The sequence below is a fragment of the Cibotium barometz genome, chromosome 47 (assembly GCF_041138505.1).
Source record: "Cibotium barometz isolate CiBa-2024 chromosome 47, ASM4113850v1, whole genome shotgun sequence".
Lineage (NCBI taxonomy): Eukaryota > Viridiplantae > Streptophyta > Polypodiopsida > Cyatheales > Cibotiaceae > Cibotium > Cibotium barometz.
Window position 1 is genome coordinate 9,793,363 of NC_141092.1, and position 16,780 is coordinate 9,810,142.

A 16,780-nucleotide genomic window follows, 5' to 3' on the forward strand; every position below is an offset into this window, starting at 1 on the left:
GGTGTAAGAGGGCATGCAGACCGAGCAAGTGATGTAAGTGGGCATGCAGCCCGAGCAAGTGTTTTGAGGGGGCTTGCAGCCCATGCAACAGATTTGAGGGGGCATGCAGCCTGAGGAGATGATGTACATCGACATGCAGCTCGTGGGAATGATGAGGGGTTTTCAGCCCATTTGAGAGACGCTGAAGATCTTCATGCATTGTCGATGGTATCTCCACCTTCTAGGTATGCTCCTGCTCCTAAAGTTCCATCTAGAGTGGAGGGTGTTACGCGGGAAATCAGCCCTAGATCTGGGCATTGTCGCCAACGTAGGCATGACGAGGAGGATGATGTATTAGAGCGTCGGGATGTCCGTCATGGCAAGAAGGCCAAAGAGTTCAAATCAGGGGACAAGGACATTAAATTCGAGAGCCGTAATGGAAAGTTGGATACTGCCAAGGCACTTGCTTTCATAAGGCAATTTGAAATAGCCTTTTGCGCTGAGGAATGTGCCGAGAAATCTATGCTCAGGCATGTGGGTATGCATCTTAAAGAGACTGCAAGTGATTGGTGGATGCAAAGCTTTTGGATAGGACAACTGCCCGTACGTGGAGTGCTTTCAAAGAGCAATTTTATGATCAGTTCCTTCCTCCTCACTTTGAGAAGGATGTACGAAAGGAATGGGATTGGCTAACATAGGATGAAGGCGAATCCGTTTCTTCTTATGTTTTAAAGTTTTGGCGGGTTCTTCTCAAGGTCACACCTTTCAGGTCGATTAGTGTGGCGAGAAGAAAAGAAAGTTTGAGTCAGGGCTGCAACGAATCATTCAAAAGAGCCTTGTAGTGTATCCCCACAACACCTTACAGGAGCTCATATACTCAGCAATTATTTCTGAGGAGTTGCATGGCAAGGGAGCATCAAAAAGACAAGAATTCAGCTCATACAAAAGGGAAAATTCAGAGCTGGAAATGAGCAGAAAAGAGTGGACAGCCACCTAAGTTTATGTCTCATGAGTCCAATGATGCAAAAGGGGGCTCATAAAAGAAGCCGAGAGGTAAAAAGGATGAGCCTAAGCTGTCTAGACAGTATATCTTTGATTGCATGAGAGAGGGGAAGTGTTTCTCATGTGGGAGCAAAGATCACATGAAAGCTCAATGCCCCCAGAATCTCAAAAAGAATAATGTGCAGGATGCCAAACCAAGTGTGAATGTTATACCCGATGCTCAGGGTAACACTGCACATGAACCAAAGAGCAGGATTTTATGCAAAGCTTGGGGCAAGTTAAAGGATCAAACAGCTTTATTCCTTTTTGATAATGCCTCAACAGATAACTTCATATCCATACAGATGGCTGTTGCTCTTGGGTTAAAGCCTGAGGAATTGGGCATGAACTTTCATGCAGATGCTGCCTTTTGAGGGTATGGAAGTTAAGGTCACTCCCATCATTAGGAAGCTTCGCATACAGATTCAGGGATATTTGGATCATGAAGACTTCCTCGTGGCACCACTTACAGGATGTGATGTGTTACTTGTGATGCCTTGGCATTACTGTTCGGATCCCAAGATTTTGCACAAAGAAAATAAAGTTATGTTTACTCATAGGGGTAGGGAAGTTTGTATTGATGCGGGTACTACTGGGAGTACAATACCCGTTGTAAGCCATATATCTATTCAAAGGCAATAAAGAAATCAACTTTTTCTTACTTGGTCTTTGTATGTGATAATGTTGAGCAGTTACCTCCAGAGAGACCAGAGGATCATTGTATTGACATAATCCTTGGGAGCTCTCCTCCCAACCGACCTCCTTATAGGGTGAGTGCTGCCCAACAGGAGGAAATCATGACTCAAGTAAATGATTTACTTGAGAAGGGGTTGATAAGGTCAAGTTCTTCGGCTTATTGTTCTCCAGTTTTACTTGTGCAGAAAAAGGATGGGACATACAGGATGTGTGTTGATTATAGGGCCCTTAACAAGATTACTATCAAGAACAGGTTTTCGATTCCTCGAATCGATGATATTCTTGATAAACTTGACGGAGCTGCTTGTTTCAGTCGCATTGATCTTAAGAGTGGTTACCATCAAATTCGAGTGGTACCTCAAGATGTGCACAAAATGGCTTTTCGAACATCATTTGGATTATATGAGTATTTGGTTGTGCCATTTGGACTTACGAATGCTCCCGCCACTTTCAATAGAATGATGGACATAATTTTTAGACCTCACCGCAAGTTCACACGAACTTTCTTTGATGATATTATCATTTTCTCAAAGAGTGAGGCTGAACATAAAGAGCATCTTGCCATTGTTTTTGAAGAGCTAAGGAAACATAAGCTTTTCATCAATGGGAAGAAGAGTGAATTCTTGTTGTCAGAAATTCACTATTTAGGGCATATTGTTTCCCAAGGATGGAGTACGCATGGATCCCGCAAAGATTCAAGTAATCAAGGATTGGCCAGAACTATAGAATGTGCATCAAGTTAGGAGCTTTATTGGTTTATGCTTGTACTATCATCGATTAATTCGACACTTTACTTTCTTAGCTTCACCGTTACATGATCTAATGAAGAAGAAAGTAGCATTCCGTTGGTCAGAACCCGAAAAGACAACTTTTCAGAAGTCAAAGGATGCCATCATATCAGGGCTAGTTCTTATTATTCCAGATTTGCATAGGCCTTTTGTGGTTGAGTGTGATGCATGTGGAGATTGCTTGGGGGCTGTTTTGAACGAAGAGGGACATGCAGTGGCTTTTGAAAGCCGCTGCCTGCAACATGCGGAATTGTATTTGCAGGTTTATGAGAAAGAGTTGTTAGCCGTTATTCATGTCCTTCAAACATGGAAGCATTATCTTTTGGGGACTGAATTTATGGTAAAAACAGACCACCAGAGTTTACGGCACTCTCTTACATAGCCTAAACTCTTGGAAAAGCATCTAAGGTGGGCAAGCTTCTTGTCCATGTTTCATTTTCAGATTTTGCATACCTCGGGCAAGAAGAATTTGGTGGCGGAGTGGGAGTGGCATCTTGGAGTGTATATAGGTGTGTTGGTGAGGTGCTAAAGGTGCTAGGTTGGGCTTCAAAGACACCTTGTGGCTCTTGATGACTTCTGCGCACAGCAGGGTCTCACAGTGAACCTTGGGAAAACCAAGGTTATGATCTTCCACACCTCATCCGCAGTCAGGAGCCACACTACTCTCACATTAGCAGGAGGGCAGGTCGAGGTGGTGAGCTCTTATGTTTACCTTGGCATCACATTTACTAGCTCAGCTAGACGCTTCTCCATGGCTCAAGCAGTCCGAGACAGAGTGACCCGGGGGTATGCAGCTCTTGCTGGCCTTGAGCGTTAGTGTCATCAGGCACATTTTCAGGAACCCCGCACGAAGGGGTGGCTCTTTGATACATTAGTGACACCAGCCTTGATGTATGCAGCAGCGGTTTGGGCACCAGGGCTTGCAGCCTCCACATGGGTACAGCTGGAGAGACCACAGATCTTGATGCTCTCGAGGATGATACGCAGCAAACCATCCGTCCCGCACGACATTGTTCGAGCTGAGTTTGCTGCACCACCTATGGCAGTGGAGGCATTGTTCCAGACGATCTCCTTTATATACAGGATGAGGGAGATGCCCACGGAGAGATTATCCCGCCGAGCTTTTGAGGCATCCAGACAGTTGGCCGAGGCTGGACACACTAGATCTTGGTATGCACAGATGCTACAGTGGTTCTCACATCATGGGATAGACATTGAGCGGTTGCCACCTTTTCAGTATGATCAGTCTGCTCCACGGGGTTACCTCTCTCTCAATGAGAGGAACAGAGTGATGAGACAGGACATATGGCAGCACTACATACAGGAGACATGGACAGCACCAGAGAGCCCACTACCACCGAAGATGTTGTATTACAGAGACCACTTTATGAGCATCTCAGGGGATGGGTTTATACATCGACCGCAGTACATGGATGTATACATGCCACATAGCTCTCGCGTTGCTATTGGATAGTTACGAGTCTCATCACATCAGCTAGAGATAGAGGCTGGGAGAGCGGCACGGTTTCCCAGAGCTGAGCGGATATGCAGATTGTGCCGCGAGGAGGTGGAGACTGAGGATCACTTTGTATGTAGATGTAGAGCCCACCAGGGGGTCAGAGATAGATACGCAGGATTGTTTGAGGAGCACTCTTCACTACATCAGTTGGAGGCCTCGGACCAGCGACAGCTTGGCAGACTACTACTAGAGCTTCATAGTTCTCGAGAGAGACTCCTCCAGACACCCGCTCCCACTAGGGGTGGGAGATAGTCCCAGCTCACAGATTTCTTCCAGAGAGCTATGCCAGTGCCAGCTGATGTACCACGTGGGGTGACCGCACAGAGAGTAGAGGAATTGAGAGCCAGGAGGAGACCTAGACAGACTGGACATAGAGCACCCCGACTCCGTCATCGAAAGATAGCAGCTATCCGAATGAGACACCAGATGGAGACACGGGAGAGGCTAGCTCGCTTTCATTCAGACTCAGGGTACATGTTCACGCCATTCACAGCCTCAGCATCGGCGATGTATTATATCTTATATTCCTCTTATGGCACTGGATGGAGTTAGACATAGATCTGCATAGCATGCTTGTACTACCCCTTCAGCATATAGAGATGCATCTTGCCTTAGCACTCCATCCACATCCCCACCCCCCTTTATATTGTTTGTATATGGGCTCCACCGATCCATGATGATTCACAGTTGTATCCAGATACATGCACACTTTTTCTTTTCTTTCTTTTCTTCCGATGACCGGAAGAACACAGTTGTATTATTTCTTGTCTCATAGGCCGACTTTGGCCTCTCCTAGACGTTAATATATCTTTCTTTCATTCTTTCTCTCTTCTGTGTGAGCTTCTTCTCCTTGCACCTAACCGTAATTTGCAGGATGCATTGCTGTGTGTGAGTGTGTGAGTCCACCAACATCTTTGCCTTCCTTTCCTTTACCCGTCCCGAAGAAGCTGCATTCGAGAGCGCGGGCCTAGGGGTAGCCTCCCTATTTTCTCCACGAGAAATAGACCAGGTAGCTTTGGATCCTACAGCAATGGTGACTCCTTTGGCCTGAAGATAGGCTTTAGCAGCTTCAACTCCTTCGGCTTTGGTGGCTCGATCCTTGATGAAGTGTTCAAATATTCGAGCCCTTCTTTGGTCCTGTTCCTTTTTGGCTCTCCAAGCTAGGAATTCATCTTGGAGAAACTGTCTAAACTGCTGAAAATCTCGGTACTTTGCCAATTTTATGGCTGCTATCTCATGAGAAATAGACTGTCGGCCTTGGTTCCCATCTTGAAGTCTTGGAGTGGCCTCATAGTTGTTCCGTTCATTAGGCCCTTGGTATCCCTCTGCTCTCGACATGGCTTTGTCACCCCAAGAAAGTTTCTTCAAAAGAAATCTTGCTCTGATACCATTGTAAGCCCAGCGGGACGTGCAGTGACAGACTCAACCACGCGTCCAAGAGATAAAGATATAAAGAGAGAGGGGAGAGAGAAGGGAATAAGGATCTTGCATAGTACACCACACTAAGCGAGGAACAGGCTCTGCCCCCTTTCAGGAATTTATTCAGGAACAATTCACGGGCACGCTAGCCAGGATCAATACAATCACTGAATACAAAACAAACAGATATGCTGATGTAGGATATCCAAGTCGATGTCGATGTTGAGACACAAGATCTCTGATGCTGAGCACACTACGGGGATGATCCACAAGTATCTGTCATCGGGCTAGTACCCAAAATCCAAATCCAAGTTCGAAGTCCAAACTTCAAGTCCAAGTCCAAGTCCAAATCCAAATCCAAATCCAAATCCAAATCCAAATCTCGAATCTCAAAGATGGGAGGTGGCGGCAGCCGGGCTGAGCTGGGCGGCGGCGGCGACGAGTGGATGAAGATGAGTGTCTCCTTGCTCTCCACAAGCTTGATGCCCAAAACAAGAGGGCTTTAGCTTCTTTTATACTTGGGGAGGGCCTTTCTTTTTGCCAAAAGTGATACTTTATGCTTTGCTTTTCTTTTTTTGCTTTAATATTTTGGTAATAATAAAATATTGCTCATCTTTTGCCAAAGTTCTTGATTTATGTTTTTTCTAGCTTTAGGGCCTTGCTTTTTGTCCCTGGAGCTGCTTTTTGGAAAAGCGGCCTTTAGCTTTTTGGTTCAGCTCAGTCTCCTCTTCCCAATGGTGCCCTTGGTTCGCGGTCAACTCAGTTTGACTTTTTTGCTTTTTCTTGCTTTTGACCAAAATTGATGCTTTTTCCTGTGCCAACTTCATGAACCCTGTTTCCATGCTTTCATCAATTTGTCCATGTGTCCGGGCATAAGTTCCATTATGTGAAAAAGAGCTAGGAGGGCCAAATAGTTACACAACAAAACAGGTTGGGGCAGCACTAATAGAGCTGGTACATAAGGTATAGAATTTGGAACAGTAGGTACATGGGCTGGTACAAAAAAGGGGAAGATCGGTACCCTCTACAAGGAGTTTCTTTGAACAAGAAAGTTTACAGGGTACTAGGCAAATGCTCACATGATAGATGATTGGGCTAGTGTCTAAAGTCCCTTGTATTTTGGATAATCTGACACTTCCGTGGGGAGAAGCCCCTAAAGCTTGTACCATATTAAATACTTCTTGGCACTAAAGAATTCCACTTGGGGGGGGGGGGGGGGGGGGGGGGCGGTGGAGCATATATCTCTATTTTCAGCATTGTGGATAATTTAAGTATCTCAATTGTCAGTTTGGTGGTGATATTGGTCATGACTCTATTTAATATCATCAAGCATTGATTGTCACATGCACCCTACACTAGGGTACACAGTGACACACTGGCATGATCATCAGTGTAGCATTTGTACAGTAGTAGCACCTTTTTTAGAATTATTTGTCGTATGCCGTGACCCCATTGTGAGCCCTCAGTCCAGGGACAGTCAAGCACGAGCTACATAGGTCAGTCTCTCAGCTTTAGAGGTTAGTCAGATGTCAATCCTCTTAACCCACTTGGAGAAAGCATCATACAGAAGCATTTAGGTGTCTGCCATAGCATTAGATGCATGTGTAGGCATGTCTAGGACCATTGCATTAGAAGGGGCCAGCCCTAAGGCTAGCCAACTTGGGCTAGACTTGCAAAGGGCATCTATGCCTTTGCCATGCAGTCGGTCAGCCCATGTGGCTAACGGGCCAGTTGGCCAGTACCCAACCAGCCCTACATGGCAGCCGACTAGGCTTTGTGCCAGTCGTGAGCTTTGTTATGCAGTCGAAATAGCAGCAGCCGACAGTGTTTCAGCAGGTCGACTGAGCATTCAAATCAGTCGTGGGATTTTACATCAGCCGACAGCCCTCTAAGGCAGCCGACTACAGCCCAGAGGCAGTATAAAATCAGTGCCTCAGTCCCACGTCACAAATATTCAGGTATTCAGCAGAATTCAGCAAGGCAGTTCAGCATCCTATCAACTCCATGCAACAAGGAATCTCCTCTTCACTTTCAGACAGCATATGTGTAGTCCTACAGCTATGTGGACTTGCATCAGTGGCCAGAAGAGTCTTCAGCAGAGCCTCGGACTCGGTGGATACTCAGCCGACGTACGGTCTTCCTCGTCCTTGCGTTGGGCATTTGCCATTCATATCACTTGTACTCAGCATTGTACAACATTTTCCAAAGACTAATATAAGCAAATACTCTTGCTTGTAGGGGAGGTCCTTCAGTGGGTATTGGGACCCAATATTGTGGCGTCTTCTACATTCTCATTCTCTTCTCTCCTCTCTAAAGTTGATGCTAAAGATTCTCACCACATAAAGGTATAAACAAGGCCTTGTTGTGCGTTATCATGATCAAGCTCAGTGCATGTAACATTGGTATTAGAGCATAAGGTTGGCAACCCAACTCGGCTACCTAAAGAAGTGAGAGTATCCGGTGGATGGTTAAACTGCAGTTTGGAAAAAACACCCATGCCTCCACCATGTCGGGAGAGACATCACATCAAGAAGAAAGCCAACAAGAAGAGATGGAGGCACGAAGCTTCCAAACAGAAAGAACGCTTCCACCAAGCACACAGAAGAGCTCGTGAGAATAATGATGGAGAAAATAAATTCTCTGAAGATGCAGTTTGCTGCCGGAAAAGAGAAGCCTAAAGAAGGCATCTCAGATTTGGCACAGGTCCTTCTACATATGGAGGAACAAAGAAGAAAAGATGAAGATTGACGTGAAGAACAAAAAAGAAAAGATGACAAAGCAAAAAGAAAAGGAGATGAAGAAAAAGAATTGAGACGTGCGGAGGAACAAAGGGATAGGGAAGCCCCACACAAATATGAGGAAGATCAAGGCCGCAGAGAGAAAGCCGACTGAGAGTTCCAGCAAAGACTTGACTGGGAGGTTGTGCAAATCCAGAATCAGCAAACGATGGCACAGATTATGGCGGCTCTCCCTCAGCAGTCTCCAAATTCCTCGTCCTCCTTCGCCCCTACCACCACCATCATACGAACCTCTCCAAATTTTAGTAAGTATGATGTGAAGTGTGGTCATGTTGCAATTACTCAATTTATTCATCAATTTGAAACACATTTTCCCTTAGCTAAAATCACAGATCCACAAGATAAAGTCCATGTGGCAGCACTCCACCTCATTGGGGAAGCTGTTACTTGGTGGCAACATTGGTCACAACTTCACACAGACCCCATCATAGGCCAAGTCCGTTTTCATTGGAACACCTTTGTGGCTGACCTCAAAGCCCGTTTTCTTCCACTACAATACATGACCAATCTTGAGGATGAGTTTTACAAACTCACTTAGGGTGGTTCCCTTGTTTTGACCTATTCAAACAAGGTCATTACAATGGCCCAACAGTTGGGCATATCGGAAGATGATAAGCACAAGTAGCTTATTCGAGGTATAGACACTACCATTAGGTACCCAGTGAGAAATTTTGAGCCTTAGACTTATGCACGGGCACTGACCCTCGCTTAGAATCAGGAGCGGATGCTGAACGGAGGTAAGCCCAAGCAGGTATAGTCTACCCCAAAGCCCCAACAACAGTCATCTACCCAGGATAAGGGGGCTTAGAACAGCAAAGACCAAAAGGACCAAAAGGACCAAAAGGACCAAAAGGAAAATTCTTCGGGTCAATCGGGCAATACAGAAGATTCTACGTCCAAGAAGACCCCTGAGGGCATCACTGGAGGTTATCTCCAGATGAACATACATGGTACAGGATAGAGAACCGTTTTTTTTTTTGTCACACTGTGGGACACGGGAAGAAAGATTGCACTAAGTTACAGGCTTAAAAGTCTGGTAAGGCATCCACTTCCAGAGTAGCAACCGTATCATCATCATCCACACCTCTGCCATCAGCCTCAAATGCAGTTCGACTTTTACCCTCTTTGAATTCAGTGCCACCAGTGGTATTTGATGATAAGCAGGAGGGTGAGGTTGAGGGAAAGACAAAGGCTCTCATCCGTGCCTATGGCACTGCAAAGGAACAACAGTTCATTGTCCTCTTTGACATGGGCAGTTCTAAGGATGCCATCTCTCCGTAGTTGGCTACCAAGATGAGTTGTACTTTGGTTCCTTATCACTTAGATGTGGACGGGTTTACTCTTGGTCTACGTACACACATCACTCATAAAGCTCAACAATTTGAGTTTCAAGTTTAGCGGGCCACATTCTAGTGGGATTTCATTGTCTCCCCTCTTTTAGGGTGTGACATGATCCTCGGGATCTAGTGGTTTCGATAGTATGCACCCATTCTCGATTGGAGGCAGGACACTTTCACCATTGTTGAAGGCTTTCCTGAGCCTCTCATGATTCGCGGGGATCGGAGCACTCCTGGCATTCCACTCATTTCCCACATTCAGGCCCAAAGTGCCATCATAAAAGGATCAGAGTGTGCATTACTATATGTCGGCTCTCAGTCTAATGCAGTTCAAGTAGCACCCATAGGGGAGCACCGGATGGCTGGTCTTTTGTCTCGATACAACAACATCATGTTGTGTGACGACCTCCCATTCTCTCTCCCACCCAATAGACTTGAGGACCATCGCATAGAGTTGGTTCTTGGTTTAGAACCTCCAAGCAAGTTCCCCTACCACCTTTCTAAGGCATTGGAGAGCGAGTTGGAGCAGTAGTTAGCCCAACTACTACGGTCCGGATTTATCCGACCATCTCCGCATGCTTATGTGTGGATTACAGGGTGCTCAATAAGCTAACAGTGAAGAATAGATTCCCCATGCACAAAATAGAGTACATCCTAGAACGATTCAATGGTGCAAAGATTTTCTCTAAGATTGATCTTAAGAGTGGCTACCATGAGGTTCGGATCTTCAAGGCCGACATTCCAAAAACGTCTTTTAGGACCGAGTGTGGCCACTACGAATTTGTGGTGATGCCCTTTGGCCACACCAATGCACCAACGACGTTCAACAAAATAATGTCTCGGGTTTTTCGGGATCTCATTGGCAAATGTGTCTTCATCTTCTTAGATGACATTCTTATCTTCTCAGGGACTGCAGAGCAACATGAGCAAGATGTGGCACAGGTTTTGCAACTCTTGCAAGACAATGAGTTGTTTATGAATTCCAAGAGTGAGTTTGGAGTACGGGAAATCCATTACCTGGGATACATAATTAGTTGACCAATCTTGCCATTTATGTCAAAAAGTGAAAGTTCCTCATACCAAACAGGTAGGGTTGCTTCAGCCTTTGTCTATTCCTGAGGGACCCTTTCACAACATCAGTATGGACTTCGTAGGCCCTCTTCTCGCCTCAGTTGGATCTAGAAACACACTGTATGACAATTGTTGACAGATTCAATAAATTTTGCATCCTCATTCCATGCAAGCAGACAACCACAGTCGAGGACATAGCTTTCTTGTTCATTCGGTTTTGGCACCTCATTGGTGGTTTGCCATAGACTATCAACATCCGATAGAGATCCAAAATTTACGTCCCATTTCTGGAGAGCATTGTTTCTAAGCGCTTAAAGAACGAATTGGTCGAGGACATCAGAGCTGTACCTGGAGGTACTGCTTAATGTGTCGCAGAATACACTACCTGATCTTTCGAGCACCATGATCCATAGGTCAAGGTGCGGAGGTTGCTTTAGCGACTTCCTCGAGAAGAGAATCGACCAAATTTTACCCTTCGTACCTTGCCAATAGATCGACGAGGAATTGTTGCCCCAACTGGAACTCGTTAATGGCCACTATACCATGTGCTTGCATTTGTATCTTTGGTTGTGGAACTGAGTCTTGGGCTTGATTTCTGCACACTCATGGTATGACAATTTTGGGACAAGTTGCAGTTGTCCAGCACATCCCATCCTCAAATAGATGGCCAAACAGAAATTTACAATCAATTGGCCTTTGACGTTCTCAAATCATATGGCCATGACCAACAGTTGAAATGGGAACAATATCTTCCTTTGGTTCAGGCAATCCTGAACGATACTCACTCATCGAGTATTGGCCGGACGCCGTATGAGGTAGCATTTGGTTGCTGGTTCTCATCTCTTTTGACGATACAGGTGTCACCATCTCTTGAGGTCAATAAAACCACTGAGACATTCTCGGAAATCATGGAGTCAGTTAAGGAGCACCTTGCCAAGGCTCAGGAAGCATATACCCGGCAAGCCAACAAATCTAGGCGAGATGTCAACTTTAAGGAAGGGACTTGGGTATGTCTCTGCATCATGAAACAACGGCTAAAGCAAGTGGGCAAGCGTTTTCCCAAACTATCATTCCGAAGTTTCGGCCCATTTCCAGTCATTCATGATGTCTCTTTAAAGTTAAAGTTGCCGGAAAGTTGGACTAGGAACAATGTCTTTCATGTTTCTTGGTTGAAGCCATATGAAGGTCCATCATTGCAGGATATATCCGAAGAGCAACAATGAGATATGATAGACAAAGGTGAAGTTAGAGTCAGAGCAGATTCTCCTCCACAGATGGAAGGATGGATCCGATCAAGAATCCGACAGTTCTATACAAAGTTTAAAGACCGCGGAACCCATGAAGCAGTTTGGCTAGATGAAGAGTTCTTTCAGGAGTACCCCCAGTTGTTGGTGGACTACTCGGAAGCCCTGAATCTGCCGCCAAGTTAAGCAGGAGGGAATGTCACGTGTACCTTGCATTGGGGTACATAGTGACACTGGCATGTTCATCAATGTAACATTTGTACAGTAGTAGCACCTTTTTTAGGATTATTTGTCGTATGCTGTGACCCCATTGTGAGCCCTCAGTCTAGGGATAGTCAGGCACGAGCTACGTAGGTCAGTCTTTGAGCTTTAGAGGTCAGTCAGATGTCAGTCCTCTTAACCCACTTGGAGAAAGCATCATACAGAAGCATTTAGGTGTCTGCCCTAGCATTAGATACATGTGTAGGCATCTCAGGGCCATTGCAATAGAAGGGGCCAGCCCCAAGGCAGCCCACTTGGGCTAGCCTTGCAAAGGGCATTTATGCCTTTGCCATGCAGTCAGCCAGCCCATGTGGCTTAGGGGGCCAGTCGGCGAGTACCTGACCAGCCCTACATGGCAGCCGACTGGGCTTTGTGCTAGTCGTGAGCTTTGTTATGCAGCCGATTGTGAATAGCAGCAGCTGACAGTGTTTCAGCAGGCTGACTGAGCATTTAAATCAGTCGTGGGATTTTACATCAGCCGACAGCCCTCTAAGGCAGCCGACTGGAGCCCAAAGGCAGTTGGCTGCCTTAGAGCTGACTGCAGCCCAGAGGCAGTATAAAATCAGTGCCTCAGTCCCACATCATAAATATTGAGGTATTCAGCAGAATTCAGCAAGGTAGTTCCGCATCCTATCAACTCTAGGCAACAAGGAAGCTCCTCTCACATTCAGCCAGCATATGTGCAGTCCTACAGCTATGTGGACTTGCATCAGTGTCCAGAAGAGTCTTCAGCAGAGCCTCAGACTAGGTGGATACTCAGCCGACGTACGGTCTTCCTTGTCCTTGCATTGGGCATTCATATCACTTGTACTCAGCATTGTACAACATTTCTCCAAAGGTGAATTTGGAGAAATATAAGCAAAGAATAATATAAGCAAAATACTCCTGCTTGCAGGGGGGGCCCTTCAGTGGGTATTGGGACCCAATACTATGTTGTCTTCTACATTCTCATTCTCTTCTCTCTCTCTACTCTCTAAAGTTGATGCTAAAGATTCTCACCACATAAAGGTATAAAGAAGGCCCTGTTGTGCGTTATCACGATCAAGCTCGATGCATGTAACATTGATGGCCTCGAAAAGAGTATCATTAGGCCCGTGTCCCGTGAGCAAGCCTCCTGCTTCGGTTGTAGATTACTTGAGCGAGTCTCCAGCTTCAGTTGTAGATTAACATTGAGGTGGAGGATAGGTGTCGGCACCCTGCATTCAAAGTCAATACCTTGAATTAGTCAAGGTGCTCTTTTGTAAGCTATAAAGGAGGGTATGCTTTGTGCATTTTATATGATAAGATCATGTAAGTGAATGTGAACTTTCTGCCAAACCTCTTTTCAATTTTTATCTTATTCAATTCTTGTGTTGAAACCTCTTCACCATAATCAGGTATATGCTAAGGTTGTTTGTCTCGTTAATCATCTTAGTGTTGCCATCACAAAAGCAGCTTTTAATATCTGGGTATTAAATTATCAGCCCATCTTTTGTGTGCCATTTATGTGACGATGAGCTAGACCTTCAGAAAGCTTTCACAAGCCATGACGTCTCAAGTCCAGTGTTCAAACCAGGATGCTGGGCAATGAGCTGATCAAGCATGGCTTCTCTTCATAAGGAGGCCTCACAGACATGAACAAATCTGAACCAGGGCACAAGATAATGAGGGTGGACCAGTGACCTTCAACAATTATTTTTCCTTTTTTGTTTTGCACGGAAAGGCATTCAGCAAGAAAGTAGCTCACAAGCTAGGTCTTTGGATGTTAGATACTTGTGAGCATGAGTATCACCAGCCCATGCCTGAATATAACTCCACCTCCTTAGATGAGTCTTGTATGGCACTAGATTCTTGAATTTGGGTGCTTTTTTTTTTTTCTTCTGGAAACAAGTTCCTTCTATTACTTAATAGAAAACAGCCTTAAAAGGCTAGATACAAACTCACCTCCATATATGGAGCGAGGATCAAAGAACAAAAAAGGGGGGGAAGGATGCACTTTTCCTCCGGCTGGCGGCAATTTGGGTGCTTTATTGGCACACAAGCCCTTTCATATTTGCCTTTATTTTGTAATTATGAAATAGTTTTCTACTGTTATATAAAGTTTCTGATGATGTTCGTTTTTGTAATGTTCTTTGTTTTCAGGCTTGCAGCTATCAATATTGGGAAGCAATGATTTTTACTCCTATCGGAAGCATGTAAGTGAAATCAAACAGATGCAGCATTTTGGTCTTCATAGGACAGGTTTTTTGTAAAATTAAAAATGCACATGGATCTGTAACATAGATCAACAATTTCCTTGCGGACTATGTGGCACTATTGTCCTTCTCAGCCTGCAGCATGGTTTTGATTCAAGGGGCAGGCGATTTGTGTTCTCAGGCTGTGTTGGCCAGCGCTGCAACTGGCACCATACCTTTTCTTTTGTTTGTGGCAGAAGGCAGTGCAACTTGTTGGTGGCACATGAATCAGGTCTTTAGGGATCTGCCTGCACATTGGAAGCCTTGAGGAGCTGCTGGATACAAGTTTGCTGATACAAGGCAAGAAGGAGAAGGCTCCTTGATTTTATGCTGTAATGTCGAACTTGTACACTGCCTAGTAGATGTCTCATGCTACTTGATCGAGCATGGTCCCCTCAGCTGTTCAGGGCCTGGATGGGTTCCCTGGGAAGCTTTACAATCACCATCTGCCTTTTTTTTTTTGCAAGGAAAGAACTTCTTCAAGTATAAAAAGAACTATACAAAGCTAGAGGAAAAGGTGGTCAAACATCATCCCCGAGTGTGCGACCAGCCTGGGATTTGTTGGTTCCAAGAGAGTCGCGAGAAAGTGGAAGAGAAAGAATCCATGGTCCCATGTAAATACAATGCGCCTGGTTTGTGCAGATTTGGAAGGTCTTTTTATGTGTGCCCATGTGGCCATAAGAGTATGTATGATGTCTGCCCAAACGGTGAGTTGTCTTGCTGATTGTCTGTTTCTCATGTCACTGTCTAGTCTTGGGTGCATGATAAGCATAGTGTCTCGTCAGAGTTGTGTGAGTGCATAGTGGAGGGGGCAGCGTAGCCACCCATCTCCCTGGTCAAGTAGCAACTCCTGAAGCCATAGTGCCTTAAGAGTGAACCCGCGACATAGACTAGTGTCACAAAACGGAGTGTGCCAGGCAGCAAGGTTTGCTACAACATTATCTACTAGCAGTCAGTCCGAACATGCTTACATAGCAGGACTAGGAAGAGGTAGAGGCCGAAACATGCATAGAGGACATGGATGAGGTTGCTTTGGACAACCAGCAAGACCAAGGCCGTCAGTAGGGTTATGGAAGTTAGCAACATGGCCAGAAGTAGGGCCTCACTAGAGGTAGGAGAAGTTCCCGTGGTAGAGGGAACTACAAAAACCAGAGTCAAAGACTTGGTTCATGCAATTACTGTGGCGTAAGAGGTCATTGGGCCAATAAGTGGTGCAAGAAGCAGAATGACATAAGGGCTAGGAAGTTACCACAAAATAACTAGGCATCCACGGACTAGGATACGTCAGGCAGGAGTGATCAGTTGCTTGCTATGACTCATGTCATGGGTAGTATGACACGTGGCAGTTCAAACAATTGGTACATTGATTTTGGAGCATCTAACCATATGTAAGCTCATGGGGAATGGTTGAGTGCATTAGAACTCGTTAAGAGTCCTCTTTTGTGTTTACAGGAGAAGCAGTGGCATGTGTCGTCTATCTTATGAATAAACCATTGAGAGCTGTAGTTCATGATAAGACACTTGAAGAGGCTTTCAGTGGGAGAAAGCTTGACATGCCACATTTGAAAGTGTTTGGCTGCATATGCTATGTACATGTTCCTGATGAAAAAAAGGAAGATGTTGGATCCAAAGGCAAAAAAGTGTGTACGGAGAGAAAGCGTGGCTAGTTTATGAGAGAGTGGGATTATGGGATCTTTTTCACTGCCACTCATATGGGACCTTGTTTGCAGCACAAGGCAAATGATTGGTTTAGATTTCCCATCATCGATGTATAGATCAAAGAGTGTAGGAGAGAGTGGGCAACCCTGTTTGACCCCAATAGTACTGCATGTGTCCCCAGAGAGTCCACTTGGCTCACAAATCCTGTTTGACCCCAATAGTACTGCATATGTCCCAAAGAGTCCACTTGGTGCACAAACTCGGCCCGTCACTACCTCATATAGGGCCATCATACTCCAAATCATGTCATGTGGGAGCTGCAGCTCTGAAGAGAGGAGACTGTGAGAGAAATGAAGAGAGAGAAGGTTGTAGAGAAAGAAACAGATAGGTTACAAAGAGAGAAAGAGGCTGAGGGATCAATGAAGAGAGAGAAACGAAATGAAATGATATATTAACGTCTACAAGAGGCCACGATGGCCTATGAGACCAAAACTGAGAGTACATCTGAAGTTGGTGTCTCATCAAAGAGAACAACCAAATGAAACTGAAAAGTACAATAAACTGACTGACTATCTTACAGTTATAAGAACTGTAAGTAAGATGCCTGATAATACTGAGTAGAAAATACTGGAAAATGTATATCAAGTAGATCCATGTATGTCGATCAGTTGAAGTGCTGCCCTCGCCTCAGATCAAATATCTCCGCCATGGGGCTGTCTAGAATGGAGAGGTCATAGAAGCGAGGTAGGCGCCTC

At 45.2% G+C, this 16,780-nt stretch overlaps 1 protein-coding gene across 1 annotated transcript in view; it reads left to right on the forward strand.

Moving 5' to 3' along the window:
• LOC147611348 (phosphomevalonate kinase, peroxisomal-like) overlaps window positions 1–16,780 on the forward strand; it is a 103,021-nt gene that overhangs the window by 53,833 nt on the left and 32,408 nt on the right. The window contains exon 6 of the mRNA XM_086784892.1: window positions 14,275–14,327. Coding sequence (XP_086641018.1) covers window positions 14,275–14,327 — 53 coding nt within the window. The remainder of the gene's footprint in view (window positions 1–14,274; window positions 14,328–16,780) is intronic.